This window comes from Leptodactylus fuscus, chromosome 1 (genome assembly GCF_031893055.1).
Source record: "Leptodactylus fuscus isolate aLepFus1 chromosome 1, aLepFus1.hap2, whole genome shotgun sequence".
Classification (NCBI taxonomy): domain Eukaryota; kingdom Metazoa; phylum Chordata; class Amphibia; order Anura; family Leptodactylidae; genus Leptodactylus; species Leptodactylus fuscus.
In genome coordinates, this window is record NC_134265.1 from 267,369,525 (window position 1) to 267,387,448 (window position 17,924).

General features: G+C 39.4%; 1 protein-coding gene across 2 annotated transcripts; it reads right to left on the bottom strand.

The window, feature by feature from the left end:
* Positions 1 to 4,667: 4,667 nt before the first annotated feature.
* Positions 4,668 to 10,759, bottom strand: LOC142218313 (uncharacterized). Of its 2 annotated transcripts, none has more exons than XM_075286938.1 (5): positions 10,458 to 10,759; positions 8,916 to 9,065; positions 8,201 to 8,329; positions 7,717 to 7,854; positions 4,668 to 5,437 (listed from the first exon to the last, which is right to left on the bottom strand). In XM_075286938.1, the coding sequence occupies exons 1-5, from the start codon at positions 10,458 to 10,460 to the stop codon at positions 5,348 to 5,350; spliced, it is 510 nt and encodes a 169-aa protein (XP_075143039.1). In that variant the 5' UTR covers positions 10,461 to 10,759; the 3' UTR covers positions 4,668 to 5,347. The 2 variants fall into 2 exon arrangements, with proteins under 2 accessions (XP_075143039.1, XP_075143048.1); XM_075286947.1 differs by lacking the exon at positions 10,458 to 10,759 and adding an exon at positions 9,379 to 9,588.
* Between the last annotated feature and the right edge of the window lie 7,165 nt (positions 10,760 to 17,924).

Here is a 17,924-nt window from a genome sequence, read left to right on the forward strand (position 1 = left end):
GCCGGGGACTGTATTAGCTGCCGGGGCCTGCAGATTGTCACGCTCCTGCCGCTGCAGAAAACCAGCGGTGGCAGTAGCGCGGCCATGCTGCAAACCCACTCCTCCACCCACATTCAGACTATAAGACGCACCCTCATTTTCCTCCGAAATTTGGGGGAAAAAAATTGTGTCTTATAGTCCGAAAAATACGGTAAGTATTCCATTTGTTCAGCAGGACTTGGAGGAGCAAGAGTTAATATGCAGCATTAGCTCCCAACAGTGCTCAGAGGTCTGACCAGGTAATGATATAGCCAATATACAATGGTTAAGCAGCAGTCCTATCTATCTTCTGGTTCAATTTATATGTATTGTAAGTCCCTGAACTATTATATGGAGAGAAAACTATTTCCTAATCCCCTCTATACGTATTTCACCAGCTGATACTCTAGCTCATCAGGTGGTTTTTCTAAGGAAAGATGAAAGCTGCAGTGAAAACTGCACTTCCCATGTCCTTGGTGGTAGGATGTGGTATTAGGTTAGACTGCCTCCTCCAAGTACTGCTGAACAAATGAAATACTTATCTATTTTTTCCTGCCAATTGGAAAGACAAAGGGGAGAGTTTCACTTTATCTAAGAGATAGAAGCCATATCTACCTAATCTCTTTACTGGTTAGTGAATCTCCCTACTGGAATATTTTATGCTATAATGGGCACAATTTTAATATATTAAAAAATAAAAGTTATGTTTTATTTCTACTCCCTCAGCTGTACATACAAATATTTTGAGTAGAATACCAGTCAGTGAATTGACATACTTGCATAGGAAAGGCTATTCCACACATACATTTTGTATGTAAATCACCTCAGTCATTTTTGAATAAGCCTGTTTTTATTCATATGCTAATTAGGCTTCAGCGAGCATCGGAAGTTCTCAGGGAGCACTGTCTGCTGTGTGTACAGCACAGGCTGCCACTGCTGATGACTCATCTCTCTGCTCTCACACACATAGAGAATGGCAGACGGTGCTCACAGACACTTCCAATGCTTGCTGATGCCTAATTAGCATATGAATAAAAACGGTCTCATTTAAAAACTACTGAGGAGATTTACATACAAAGGTAGGTATGGAATAGCCTTTCTAAAGGCTATGCAAGTATGTGCTTAATTAATAATGACTTATCCCAATGATAGAGCCCCTTTAAGATACAGAAAACAAAGAGTGGTTTAAAATGGTGAACACTCAAAATGGGGCTCACAATGTACATTTTAAAAAAATAAATATTGTTGTGTATATATTAAATGTAAAGGATGAGGTGGCACTACTGCATGCATAAAAACTATGCTATGGAAGGTCAAGGGTAAATTCCATATACTTCACTGGTGCTCACAGCAAGTAAAAAAGTCCATATACAGTCCAGAAAATAGAAAAAGCTGGTCACTAACTTTTCAGACAACTTAGGGTGGTTTCTCACTACCGTTGTTAACCGTTGCTATCATTCATTATAGGAATTACAGCAACGAATATTAACTATAACAGAGTAACACACATTGACACTAATGTAAACAGCATGATGGACACTGTCTTCCGGCATGTTTGTTTACTTTTGCATGCACGATTTTTTCTTTCATCAGAAAAGTAAAAAATTACTACTGGAGAAACCTTCCATTATGGAAGGAACGGAACGTCACCAGAATATCAGAAAGTATGCCTAGGACGGTCACATGACCGCCCCAGCAATCTTGGAAATTATAGATATTTTTTTATAGGAAGTAAATTAGAAGTTAGGTGGGTGGGTGGGTGGGGGATGGGTTACTTTAGGGTTATTTTTTTTATTTTATCCCGAACAACCCCTTTAAGGTTTTAGCCTAAACAAACGGCTGAAAAATACTGACATTTGAAAGTGCCCTCTGCCTAAAATAACAAATGCATTTTCAGTCCAGCCTTTGAACCAATGCAATAAATAAGAGGAAAGAAAAGTTTAATATGTCTCAATTTGAGATCCACTCCTATGTTTCACTAAAATAATAATTAAAAAAAACACAGCATCAAAAATTGCACCAAAAACTGCATATGTAATGGGATTTCCACATAAAAATTAAACTTGGATATACAGATGAGACATTAAACAATAATCTAAGTATGGTACGTATGTGTATATGCATATATATCTTATAGTGTATTGAAACTTTGTTCAGACAACACAATTGTAAGATAGTGAAAGGCAAAATCCTCCATACCCAGAAAAATAGAACAAATTCTTACCATTAATGTTGTTTCTAGGAATCCTCCATGACAACACACAGAAGAAGGTTGATGCCATTCCCTGATAGCGAAAGGAAACAGCGAGGTTAAAAGGTAAAGCCTCCCTCAGTGTTTTTAGAAAATACCAAAGGCATCATAATACACTGAAAGGGAGGGAAATAAGAGAGTTGTCATGGAGCATTCCAGGAAACCAAATTACCATTTAGAACTAATTCTATTTCCCCAGTCATAGTGACAGCCACAAGAGAATACCAAATAGCCAACTCAAGGGGAGACCACAGCACGTAAAACCTCTCTCCCAAAAGTGATGTCGCTGATGCCAGATCAAAATGATGGTGCCTGATGAAGAAAGTGAGGAGAGGACGGAGTAGCCCCTCTGCAAATCTGATCTAGTCTCTTTGCAGGAGATTGATGTTGCGGTTAGAGAAAGCTCTAACATTTACTGGCGGAGATAAGTTTGTGAGCAGTATCTTTCTGCAATTTATCCAGCTCGATAGAATATTTTTGGAGACTTTCTTACCCTTCTGGGCCCAGCAATTGAAAAGAAGAGCCTTAGTTAACCTTATGTGCCCCATCTTTGTCTCCATAGGTAAAAAAATAAAAAATAGAGAGAAAGAATGAGAAGAGTTCCCTGCCTTAAATAACAGGACCCACCCTGTACTAGATAATAATTTACTAGGTTGGGATTATTGCTAGTGTCAGCAGAATGGGAGCAGACAAAGAAAAAATGCTGTTTTACCTAGTGTAGTAGCAAAGGTGTAACCAGTCAGAGACAGGAACACTATCTGTAGCCAACAGGTTTATTTAGAAAAACAGCAAAACAAAATACAGCCTTAACTTCAGGCAAAAAAAATGTCAAACAAAAACCCTGCTCGTGTGACCACTAATTAAACAATAAGGAACTAACTGTAAGTGTGGCTTACTAATAACAACATGAGTAAACAACAATAGTGTAATACAGTCTCACCTGACTCTGTGTGTTAGACCAGACCCAGCTGCTTCCTCTCCTCTCAGAATCTGCCCTGAAGTGCAGGCTCTGCAGCCTTTTATGGCCCAGTAATGAGCCTATGACTTACACCTGGGGCTGAAGCCTACTCAAGACCCGCACTGGACCATACATAAGTCAGAAACCAAGGGCTGATATAATGGGACTCCAGCACTCTGCCTGTCACCTTCTCAGACTAGATAATGGATCCTCTGATCAGAGAGCAGATAAAAAGTGTCACAGGGATTGCATGATTTCATCATCCAATATGAAGAACTCCCCCTTCATGGAGCCCAGAGAGGTAGCAGCAGGTTGAGTGGTGACTGGATTAGCTCCTCCATATTGGACTGCTGAAGGTCTTGTTACCAGTTTTCAGTGTTAGTGATACACATGTTTAAGGTTAAAACCCCACATTGAGAAAATGTAGTATTTAACACTACTTGCAAAGTGAGTGGGATTCTGGCTAACCCTATCCACACACTGCAGAGAAAACTCTGTAGCAGAAAAGCTGCATTTTCAGAAATGGACGTTTTTTTTGTATATCACAGCATATTAATTATATCCGCGAAAACACTGGCGTTTTCCGTATAGGTATAATAGCGGAATACTCTGCGAAAATGAAAAAAAAAAATTTATCAGGAGAGGGTGTTCCTCCCCGCTCACACAGTACAGCGCGATAGGCGCTGCTGGGCAGAAGGGCGTCCCTGGCTAAGTGTCAGAAATGCCCTTCTGATTGTAAAGCGCTACGGTACCGGGACCGGTAGCGCTTTACACCGGGCACAGATCAGGAAAGCAGACAGTGCGCTGAATTCAGCGCACTGTCAGCTTTCCAGCAGTATATAGTACTGCATGTGCCAAATCTGATGAAAGGTCCTCTTTAAAAAAAAAAACAAAAAAAACAGCGAATGATGACAAGCAGTGACCGACGTGGCTCCTTTGGAATCACTTCTACTACTCCGCTGACTTCCGTACCCTCTTTCCTTCTGTGTCCCCTGTGTGATGTCTCCCTATGTGTTTTGTTTGTAAACTTTGTCTTTGATTTTACTTGACAATTGACACCCGAATGTCCCAGGTTTTTGAGATGTTTTGTTTGCCAGCTGTGCTGCGCCAGAGCGTTTGCCTGTTTCTTGTCCACTCCCCATATCCCGCCCCCCCCCCCCCCGCCCCCCTTCCCTCTTTTCTCCTCACGCTGTGCTTTCCATTAATATTTCTGTATGCCTTTATGGTCTCCAACCCCCCCCCCGTTTTGTAAAAATTGTAAAAATTTCAATAAACTTTTAATGAAGAAAAAAAAAACCAGCATATAAGACACCAGTCTTAATAAATTCCGTGCCATTGTAGATTTTTATGTTTTTTGTGAGTTTGCCTACATTTAAAAAACGGCATGGCCATTGTTTAGCTGAAGTCTCTTCCTGTGTGGAATAAACAGGCTGCGAGAGCTGTCTTGCTCATCATTTAATATGTCCTAGTCTCAACAATAACAACATTGACAGCATCAATATGGAATAAAATGGAATAAATGTATATAATGTATGTGTTTATATATGGCACAGCTCATGACTACCCCCTGGTGATTGGTGTGGGGGTTACAAGAAACAAGACAAAAGTGCGTACAGAATGAAAAACATTAATGCTAATTAAAAACCAAACACTGAAGCAACTAAGAACTAAACAACTTAAAAAAATAGGTTTATTACAAAATATTCAAGTCAAATTACTACAGTGCACTTTAACAAACACAAAGGCGAGAGTAAAGAATGAACAAGCAGTCATTCATCCAATACAATGCAACAAACAGCAGCCAAGACACAATGGAAGAAAAGGAATAACTAAGTCATGTTCTAATTAGGGAATAACAGACATAAAAGCTTATTAATAATGGATTGTTGCTACTGTCTAAACTGTGCAGATGTCAATACACAGCTGGTTATATAGAGAGGATGTATAGCCATGCTCTGAGTAATGGCACATAGAAAGGCTGGCATACAACAGAACAATACATATATGTCTTTGAAATAAACAAGTCCTGATGTAAACCTTACAACAGGTCACTTCAAATAGCTTTTTTGGTTTGCTTTCCTGTATATCTTCACAGTGTTAACTTGTTTTGCAGAACAAACTTAATAAAGGCTTGTCTTCCGCATGATCCTAAGAAATTCCTGTTCATTTATTTCCCCATCTCCATCACGATCGGCTTCGTCAATCATTTCCTAAACACAAAATTGTGAAATTTTGTTGAAAACATGGACAGAAGGAGACCGCATCATGCCGTAAAAGTTGTATACAAGTCATAGATTTAATACACAGTCAGAACAAAGATTGTGCGTTTAATTGACAATGCAGGGCAGGGGTTAGAAGCCCATTGATTGTCTTGGCTGTATAAGTGCACAATATATGTACATATAGAAAAAGCTGTAAATAATTGAGTAGGACCACCCACTAGACTCAGAAGTCCAAAAACAGCAGAAAAATAATTGACAAGTTAGGATATGTTCACACAGAGTTTTCTGGCAGCGGAAAAAAATCTTCAGCAATTAGAAAAAGTTTTTGGCGCAGTTTTTTTTACGAGGCATTTTTAGTTTTTTTTTCTTCAGCACAGTTTACAGACCTGAAAACTTCTCTTTGAAAAGCGGTTTTTGCAAAAAAACACATCAAAAACCACGGTTGACTTCAATGGATTTTTACAGGCAGAATCTGCCTGAAGATAGATCATGTCGTTTCATTTCTTTACTAGCGGTTTTTTTTTTTTTTTCAAAAAGAGCGGCCCCCATTGAAATGAATGGGAGCCATTTTTGCAGGCGGATTTAGAGGTGGATTCCGCATCAAAATTCACTGGCAAATACTCAGTGTGAACAGATCCTTATATACAGATTTTTTTTTTTATTTTTTTTTACCAACTATATATTAATCTACTCAGCTTCTCCTGCTCCATAACATGCTGCCCATTAATATGACAGCATGTAAAATGTGACAGGCTCCCTTTAAAAGAAACACTAAGCATAGAAATTAATATTAATACAGAAAAGTGTTAACGCATACCTACATTTATACACAACTTTGCACAGTTATATGTCACCCTTACACCCCAGACAATTATCCCTACTCTTGTAAGTCCATCCCATCTCACATATTACTGTGACTTCAAGGATAAATGGCAGAGGGATCAATTGCCTCCTCTGTAGAGCATCTGCGACCTGTGGATAAAGGCTCAGTTTGAGCCACGGGCATAATCTATGCCCATACCAGCACAAATTAAAGGTATGGACTAATCCTGCAGCACAAACCTGACTAATGATATATACTGAAGCGGTGGCACAATAAGGTTGAACATTTGTATAGTGTATAACATATAAGATCTCTTCCTGCTGATAGTTTAACTCAGCAGCCTGCAAAACTGTAAGAGCAGTGCTGCTCAGTAAAAGAAATCAATGCAGTTAACAAATCTGCCAACTTTCTATGCAGAATTATAAGCCTTAAAAACCTATTTGAACAAAGCCTTAATTAATTTAGAAAAAAAAAACCAAGAAAGATGCACGCCAAGGGAATAGGCTGACACTGATGAAAATAATAAATGCAGATTCTCAAGCAAATGTTGAGTTAATTTTTGCTTGTCTACTGTTGGATCATTAAAATAGCATCTTTTGCAATGTCACAAAAAGTATAAATGTCCTAGAACATATTGACGTGTCACGGAATTTTGTAGTAGTCTAGTAATACAGTCATGACATATTGCCCAAGTCATTGGCACTGAAGGGTTAAAGGTTAATGCAGTACATCAAAAATACTATTTATATATAGTTTCTGGTTTCTGTTCATATTGAAAGCTGCAACCTTTCATGCCAACAACACAGCTAAATGACTTAAAAGGGTTGTCCGAACAAATTAAAAAGAAAAAAAAAAAAAAAAAAAGAATACATCTCCTTCTAGCACTGGCAGACTCATGTGACACGAGGAGTCTGTCACACAGAAATCACTTCCCTAATTTTGCGGTATATAATGAATCATGTAGGTCAATCACTTCTGTGCTAGACAACCAGTTTATCTCTCCTACAATGTATTTTCTAGTTAAACAGTATATATATTTATTCTGAGAATAAGGGACACAAAGCAAACAGTTGTGGTTGCAGGAGAGTTGCTATGCCCATGCAGTCCCAGAGATTGCCCACTATTCTGATTCTGCCCGAGTCAAAGACAAAGGCTGTAATCACGGCACTCCCAGATAGGTAAGTAGTTGGTGCTCCAGAATAGTTTCACTCCACACTTAAAATAAAATTATAATCTGGGCACTCAAAGTAGATATATGCTGTATCTATTCAGTGAATATGCAATCCATGATTCAAGTGGATCCACATGATTCATGGATTGCATATTCACTGAATAAATACAGCATAGATGCAGTCTGGGAGAGCAGACATCTTGTACTAGTAATTAGTGCAAAAAAATTATATAAACTGACACTCTTCAAATATTTTATATTAGGATACCATACCTGTAATTCTTCATCAGTCAGGTTTTCACCCAACTCCTTGGCAACCCGCTTTAGATTTTTAAAGGAAATCTTTCCTGTGCCATCATCGTCAAATAACCGAAAAGCTTTCATAATTTCTTCTTTAGAGTCTTTCTCACTCTAAATGTAAACACAAGTCAAAGTTGTAGAAAAGAAGTTGTGTATTATTACAAAACTAAAATTACAGAGATTTAATAAGCTAAGTGCAGCATAATCCTAAATTAATTTTCACCACCTGACATAAATGACTTTTGTGAATTGACTCACAAGGAGGCATGGCTTAGAGGGAAAGCAGCAGTGTTGAGTAAGGAAGACATGGTTTAAGATGAGCCAAAATTCTGGCAAAATGTAAGCCAACCAATTAAAATGCAGCAAGGGACAGTGTGATAAATCTGGAACATCTTTAGACTGCTTAATATAAGTTTATAAGATCTATCTACTAGATAGAATTAGTAAATCCACGTACCATCTTCTGTGTCATTAGAGATAAGAAATCCTCAAAGTCAATGGTGCCAGAGCCATCTTTATCAATGTCAGCTATCATTTTTTTCATTTCTTCTTTCTTCGGCTCAAAACCTAAGGCACGCATAGCAACCTGTATGAAGACAAATATAAATTTATTTATACGCTAGGCAAAAACTACAAAAAAATAAAAATAAAAAAAAATCCTAAAGTGAGAGACGACTGTTTATCTGAAAAAAAAGTACTTATTTTATTAGCATGACGCCTTCTGGACAGACAACTGAGTGTTCCCGTAATGGAAGATTAAGCCCTAGAACGAGCACCATAAGTGAAGTGACGCTGGGTTATAATGAAAGAGCATCACCACTCCTGATATAACTATTTTAGTAAATACTTGTTTTACCCATGAAATAAGTATTAAAATTGAATAGAGGTCAACATCCTTCCATTTCTCAGTTATTCCTCCTGCCTGAATTTTTATAAATAAATTAACATCTTACCATTGTCAAAGTGGTGTATCGCTACAAAATCTGACATTGTCAGCACTGTTTGGACAACCTCAGATAACTAGTAACGCCCAGATGTCAATTTATTCAAACAGTTCTTTGAGGAGCAGCACAAAGCAGAGTTCTATTACATAGTAACCATTTTACAGAATTACATAAAACACAGTGCAGACCAGACATATTACATAAAATAACAACCATTTCAGAACCCACCTTCAGTTCCTTAACATCAATAGTACCAGACCCATCGGTGTCAAACAAATCAAATGCTTCTCGGATCTCTTGCTTTTGTTCTTCTGTTAATTCAGGTTTTGCTCCAGTTTTCTTACGCTGGGCAAGACCAGGTTTCCTCAATACAGATGCCTAGTAAGCAATATATAAAAGTGAATTTTGTTATGTTAATATTATTATTGCCAAGCATATAAACAATACTGTTATACAAATCAAATGAACATAATTCATTAAAGTGTGAAAGATCTAGCGTACAAGAAAATGGTGCATGGCCCATAAGCCATATCAGGACCCTCGACTATGAATACTACTCACTATACACAGCTTATTACAAAATCCGAATGCCTCAGACATGAGTCCACAGACTACCGCTCCAACAGCCTCTGTGCATGAATATAGGTTATGGATTCTCATGTTCTGTAGGTTGTAGTATAAAGGTCATTACCGAGATGCCACTCTGCATACTGAAAACAGGATATGTCGTTCGTATTGGTGGCACAAATAAGGGTGGAGGATGCGCGGTCTTGGATGTATTAAGCAGAGAAGATGAGGATCCCATACTGATTCAGTAGTCGCCTCAAGTGATTATTATTTACTGCTTCATAAACTATGGAAACATTGTGCTGGTTACCCTCATCCCCTGAGGTTTGTGTATGATCATGGTAACATCCATCATTGTGATGGCCCAGGGCACATTACTATGAGACGTAGTTACTAATTTAGGCATATTACTCATTTACTGTGAAGGGCTGACAGATAATAAGGTAAGGTTCCCATTTATGCTCTGCATGCCCACCTTATACTTATAAACAATATGTAACATAGCAGCACCTATATAAGGCAATCAAACAAAGTCACAATGAAAAGATGATCTTCTGGACAGCTAGTTCGCGCGAATATGAGGCTCAATGTCTAGAAAGAATTCTAGATCAGAGATGGTTACACTTTATAATGGACTATATTCATTGTTTACCTCAATTATTGCAAGATGAACATTAAATCAATGTTGACCAAACATGTCAATTTTAGACCATCTAATGTGTATTGGGGAGAGGGTCTGAATTCTCCCAGAAGACAGAGGAAGTAAGATCAGGCATAATGAATGTTAATATGCCTGATCTTTCCGCTACCATAAGAGATAATCCAGCACCAGATGAGTCTGGCAGCAGCGTATTACTCACTGAGAGGAGGATGGGTATGGCAGGAGGAATAGCTGCCAGGTAACCCAGCCTTGGACAGATATATAAGGGGTGAGGCCATCCTTCAGTGTGTTTCACAGATTCCATGGTGTTGCTGTAGCAGAAAGCAAAGTGACACATACTGATGAGATCTGCCTGGAGCCCATACCCATTGCTAGTAATGGAGTCTAATGGATGTGGCCCTACTGCCTGACCGGTGGGCTAACTACTGGACCCCACTGATCACACACATATGGAGCAAGGTCTGTAGCAGGAGCCCCCCCCCCCATCACTATACACCACACCTGATGTGCTATATACATCCATGGACACCCGATCCACGTACCATTTCCTGGAAAGCTGCTGGTGTGACGCTGTATGAAGCGGAGAGGAGCAGCCAGGCTCAGTCCTCACACAGCGCGTCTGTTACCGGGTTACGGATCTCCAGCTCAGTACACACTCTCCCCCGAGAGCCGCCCAGTCCCTTACGCTTATGCCTAGAAGACCCCTCCCACAGTCACACAAGCGTCAGGACACCGCAACAATGGGCGCTCGCACTGCCCGCCATTCCAGCAGAGCGTTAGCAAAACAGACGCTAATTAGAAGGTTTCCACAACAACACCACGCCCTCTTCATGACAAAGCCGCTAGGTCCAGAAACCACGCCCCTCAATCTTTATCGACGATACTATAGGGTGGTTCAAGCGAACCTCCCCCAATGCACTGTGGAGAAGAACATTGTATGCGCAAGCGCGGTGATAAAGCTCCGCGTGCCCTGCTTCTATGGACCACATCTCGCTGTACACATGCGCAAAGAATTTGCGACGCGGTAATATCCTAACAGAATTTGATTGGATCCAGTCAGAGGTGGGCGGAGACTATTGTAATTACTTCCTGGTTCACCAATGACAATGGTTAGTGATAACCAATCAGGATAAGCTCCACTGTCTTCAGCGCATCCCGGAACCTGATCCTGCGGCATGGTTCTCATGACAACGGGGTAAACGATCTGGGATGAAGATTGTACCAACAATAACCCATGGTAGGGGTGAACGGGTGACAACTGTTAGGCACATACGTAAAGGGGCATGAAGAGGTATAATTGTATTAACCATCTCTTATACTTACTGTTGGTTTGCTTCATGTCTATTCTTTTTTGCAGTTGTGCGACATACATGGACATGCAGTCATGTGATATAGTCATGTGATGTACAGTTCATGGTCATGTGATATACAGTCCATTGTCATGTGATATACAGTTCATTGTCATGTGATATAGTCATGTGATGTACAGTTCATGGTCATGTGATATACAGTCCCTTGGTCATGTGATATGCAGTCTCTTGGTCATGTGATATGCAGTCTCTTGGTCATGTGATATAGCCCATTGGTCATGTGATATACAGTCCATGGTCATGTGATATACAGTCCATGGTCATGTGATATACAGTTCCTTGGTCATGTGATATACAGTCCATGGTCATGTGATATACAGTCCATGGTCATGTGATATACAGTTCCTTGGTCATGTGATATACAGTCCATGGTCATGTGATATGCAGTCCCTTGGTCATGTAATATAGCCCATTGGTCATGTGATATACAGTCCATTGTCATGTGATATAGTCATGTGATATAGTCATGTGATGTACAGTTCATGGTCATGTGATATACAGTCCCTTGGTCATGTGATATAGTCATGTGATGTACAGTTCACGGTCATGTGATATACAGTCCACGGTCATGTGATATACAGTTCATTGTCATGTGATATAGTCATGTGATGTACAGTTCATGGTCATGTGATATACAATCCATGGTCATGTGATATACAGTTCATTGTCATGTGATATAGTCATGTGATGTACAGTTCATGGTCATGTGATATACAGTCCATGGTCATGTGATATACAGTTCCTTGGTCATGTGATATACAGTCCATAGTCATGTGATATGCAGTCCCTTGGTCATGTGATATAGCCCATTGGTCATGTGATATACAGTTCATGGTCATGTGATATACAGTCCATGGTCATGTGATATACAGTTCCTTGGTCATGTGATATACAGTCCATGGTCATGTGATATACAGTTCCTTGGTCATGTGATATACAGTCCATGGTCATGTGATATGCAGTCCCTTGGTCATGTGATATAGCCCATTGGTCATGTGATATACAGTCCATTGTCATGTGATGTACAGTTCATGGTCATGTGATATACAGTCCCTTGGTCATGTGATATAGTCATGTGATGTACAGTTCACGGTCATGTGATATACAGTCCATGGTCATGTGATATACAGTTCATTGTCATGTGATATAGTCATGTGATGTACAGTTCATGGTCATGTGATATACAGTCCATGGTCATGTGATATACAGTCCCTTGGTCATGTGATATACAGTCCATTGTCATGTGATGTACAGTTCATGGTCATGTGATATACAGTCCCTTGGTCATGTGATATACAGTCCATTGGTCATGTGATATACAGTCCATGGTCATGTGATATACAGTCCATTGGTCATGTGATATACAGTCCATTGGTCATGTGATATACAGTCCATTGTCATGTGATATAGTCATGTGATGTACAGTTCACAGTCATGTGATATACAGTCCATGGTCATGTGATTATACAGTTCATTGTCATGTGATATAGTCATGTGATATACAGTCCATGGTCATGTGATATGCAGTCCCTTGGTCATGTGATATAGCCCATTGGTCATGTGATATACAGTCCATCGTCATGTGATATAGTCATGTGATGTACAGTTCATGGTCATGTGATATACAGTTCATGGTCATGTGATATACAATCCATGGTCATGTGATATACAGTTCATTGTCATGTGATATAGTCATGTGATGTACAGTTCATGGTCATGTGATATACAGTCCATGGTCATGTGATATACAGTTCCTTGGTCATGTGATATACAGTCCATAGTCATGTGATATGCAGTCCCTTGGTCATGTGATATAGCCCATTGGTCATGTGATATACAGTTCATGGTCATGTGATATACAGTCCATGGTCATGTGATATACAGTTCCTTGGTCATGTGATATACAGTCCATGGTCATGTGATATGCAGTCCCTTGGTCATGTAATATAGCCCATTGGTCATGTGATATACAGCCCATTGGTCATGTGATATACAGTTCATGGTCATGTGATATACAGTCCATGGTCATGTGATATACAGTTCCTTGGTCATGTGATATACAGTCCATGGTCATGTGATATACAGTTCCTTGGTCATGTGATATACAGTCCATGGTCATGTGATATGCAGTCCCTTGGTCATGTGATATAGCCCATTGGTCATGTGATATACAGTCCATTGTCATGTGATATAGTCATGTGATATAGTCATGTGATGTACAGTTCACGGTCATGTGATATACAGTCCATGGTCATGTGATATACAGTTCATTGTCATGTGATATAGTCATGTGATGTACAGTTCATGGTCATGTGATATACAGTCCATGGTCATGTGATATACAGTCCCTTGGTCATGTGATATACAGTCCATTGTCATGTGATGTACAGTTCATGGTCATGTGATATACAGTCCCTTGGTCATGTGATATACAGTCCATTGGTCATGTGATATACAGTCCATGGTCATGTGATATACAGTCCATTGGTCATGTGATATACAGTCCATTGGTCATGTGATATACAGTCCATTGTCATGTGATATAGTCATGTGATGTACAGTTCACAGTCATGTGATATACAGTCCATGGTCATGTGATTATACAGTTCATTGTCATGTGATATAGTCATGTGATATACAGTCCATGGTCATGTGATATGCAGTCCCTTGGTCATGTGATATAGCCCATTGGTCATGTGATATACAGTCCATCGTCATGTGATATAGTCATGTGATGTACAGTTCATGGTCATGTGATATACAGTCCCTTGGTCATGTGATATAGTCATGTGATGTACAGTTCACGGTCATGTGATATACAGTTCATTGTCATGTGATATAGTCATGTGATGTACAGTTCATGGTCATGTGATATACAGTCCATGGTCATGTGATATACAGTCCATCGTCATGTGATATAGTCATGTGATGTACAGTTCATGGTCATGTGATATACAGTCCCTTGGTCATGTGATATAGTCATGTGATGTACAGTTCACGGTCATGTGATATACAGTTCATTGTCATGTGATATAGTCATGTGATGTACAGTTCATGGTCATGTGATATACAGTCCATGGTCATGTGATATACAGTTCATTGTCATGTTATATAGTCATGTGATGTACAGTTCATGGTCATGTGATATACAGTCCATGGTCATGTGATATAGCTCATTGGTCATGTGATATACAGTCCATTGTCATGTGATATAGTCATGTGATGTACAGTTCATTGTCATGTGATATACAGTTCATTGTCACGTGATATAGTCATGTGATGTACAGTTCATGGTCATGTGATATACAGTCCATTGTCATGTGATATAGTCATGTGATGTACAGTTCATGGTCATGTGATATACAGTCCCTTGGTCATGTGATATAGTCATGTGATGTACAGTTCACGGTCATGTGATATACAGTCCATGGTCATGTGATATACAGTCCATTGTCATGTGATATAGTCATGTGATGTACAGTTCACGGTCATGTGATATACAGTCCATTGTCATGTGATATAGTCATGTGATATACAGTCCATGGTCATGTGATATACAGTCCCTTGGTCATGTGATATACAGTTCATTGTCATGTGATATAGTCATGTGATGTATAGTTCATGGTCATGTGTTATACAGTCCATGGTCATGTGATATACAGTCCATTGTCATGTGATGTACAGTTCATGGTCATGTGATATACAGTCCCTTGGTCATGTGATATACAGTCCCTTGGTCATGTGATATACAGTCCATTGGTCATGTGATATACAGTCCATGGTCATGTGATATACAGTCCATTGGTCATGTGATATAGTCCATTGGTCATGTGATATACAGTCCATTGTCATGTGATATAGTCATGTGATGTACCGTTCATGGTCATGTGATATACAGTCCATTGGTCATGTGATATACAGTCCATAGTCATGTGATGTACAGTTCACGGTCATGTGATATACAGTCCATGGTCATGTGATTATACAGTTCATTGTCATGTGATATAGTCATGTGATGTACAGTTCACGGTCATGTGATATACAGTCCATGGTCATGTGATATACAGTTCATTGTCATGTGATAGTCATGTGATGTACAGTTCATGGTCATGTGATATACAGTCCATGGTCATGTGATATACAGTCCATGGTCATGTGATATACAGTCCCTTGGTCATGTGATATACAGTCCATTGGTCATGTGATATACAGTCCATTGTCATGTGATATAGTCATGTGATGTACAGTTCACGGTCATGTGATATACAGTCCATTGTCATGTGATGTACAGTTCATGGTCATGTGATTATACAGTCCATGGTCATGTGATTATACAGTCCATTGTCATGTGATATAGTCATGTGATGCACAGTTCATGGTCATGTGATATACAGTCCATTGGTCATGTGATATATAGTCCATTGTCATGTGATATAGTCATGTGATGTATAGTTCATGGTCATGTGATATACAGTCCATGGTCATGTGATATACAGTCCCTTGGTCATGTGATATACAGTCCATGGTCATGTGATATGCAGTCCCTTGGTCATGTGATATAGCCCATTGGTCATGTGATATACAGTCCATTTTCATGTGATATAGTCATGTGATATACAGTCCATTGTCATGTGATATTGTCATGTGATGTACAGTTCATAGTCATGTGATATACAGTCCCTTGGTCATGTGATATAGTCATGTGATGTACAGTTCACGGTCATGTGATATACAGTCCATGGTCATGTGATATACAGTTCATTGTCATGTGATATACTCATGTGATGTACAGTCCATGGTCATGTGATATACAGTCCCTTGGTCATGTGATATACAGTCCATTGTCATGTGATGTACAGTTCATGGTCATGTGATTATGCAGTCCATGGTCATGTGATATACAGTCCCTTGGTCATGTGATTATACAGTCCATTGTCTTGTGATATAGTCATGTGATGCACAGTTCATTTTCATGTGATATACAGTCCATTGGTCATGTGATATATAGTCCATTGTCATGTGATATAGTCATGTGATGTATAGTTCATGGTCATGTGATATACAGTCCATGGTCATGTGATATACAGTCCCTTGGTCATTTGATGTACAGTTCATGGTCATGTGATGTACAGTTCATGGTCATGTGATATACAGTCCCTTGGTCATGTGATATACAGTCCGTTGGTCATGTGATATAGTCCATTGGTCATGTGATATACAGTCCATTGTCATGTGATGTACAGTTCATGGTCATGTGATATACAGTCCATTGGTCATGTGATATACAGTTCATTGTCATGTGATATAGTCATGTGATGTACAGTTCATGGTCATGTGATGTACAGTTCATGGTCATGTGATTATACAGTCCATGGTCATGTGATTATACAGTCCATTGTCATGTGATATAGTCATGTGATGTACAGTTCACGGTCATGTGATATACAGTCCATGGTCATGTGATATACAGTTCATTGTCATGTGATATAGTCATGTGATGTACAGTTCATGGTCATGTGATGTACAGTTCATGGTCATGTGATTATACAGTCCATGGTCATGTGATTATACAGTCCATTGTCATGTGATATAGTCATGTGATGTATAGTTCATGGTCATGTGATATACAGTCCATGGTCATGTGATATACAGTCCATGGTCATGTGATATACAGTCCCTTGGTCATGTGATATACAGTCCATTGTCATGTGATGTACAGTTCATGGTCATGTGATTATACAGTCCATGGTCATGTGATATACAGTCCCTTGGTCATGTGATATACAGTCCCTTGGTCATGTGATATACAGTCCATTGGTCATATGATATACAGTCCATGGTCATGTGATATACAGTCCATGGTCATGTGATATACAGTCGATTGGTCATGTGATATACAGTCCCTTGGTCATGTGATCTACAGTCCATGATCATGTGATGTGCACAACTTGTTACAAGAGAGATGATAGGACAATCCATTTTACAGGCAAAAGCATCTCCAGGTCATAGTGAGAAAAAAATGGGAGATCAGTGAGATAAGTATTGATTCTTTTCTTTTTCTTTTTAAATATTATTATGATGATGATGCCAATCGTCCCTGTTCGGGCGCCATTTGTTGAGGTAGTGACCTCCGCCAGAATACGGGTCACTTCCAGTGGTCAGTCACCTGCTCCAAATCAATCATGCATGTGCGCGCTGACAAAGATAAACACTGACGTTGATGCAGTTTCAATCTCAGTCCATGCAACTGGGCGCTCACACAGTACAGAGGTTTATTGAGGAAGTTACAGTTTTTATACAGGAATGCAAGAAAGATAAGATAACGGCAGGCTGTAAGCATATACGTCTTGTATCCGAATACACTGGTGATCAGTCATTGGCTCTTAAATTTCAACATCTCCTAGCTTTCGATTTCCCGAGAAATGAAACTGTCTTTCTTGTAAACCACATGACGATCATGTGCGTCAGCATCTGGGTGCGGTACTGGATACAGGCGCCATCTTAATGTATAAACGTTGCACAAAGAAAAATATAATTTCTTAAGCAGTATAAAGCATGTATAAAAATAAGAATGGACATGGTCTACCTTCACATTAACCCTTGCGACGCGGTAATATCCTAACAGAATTTGATTGGATC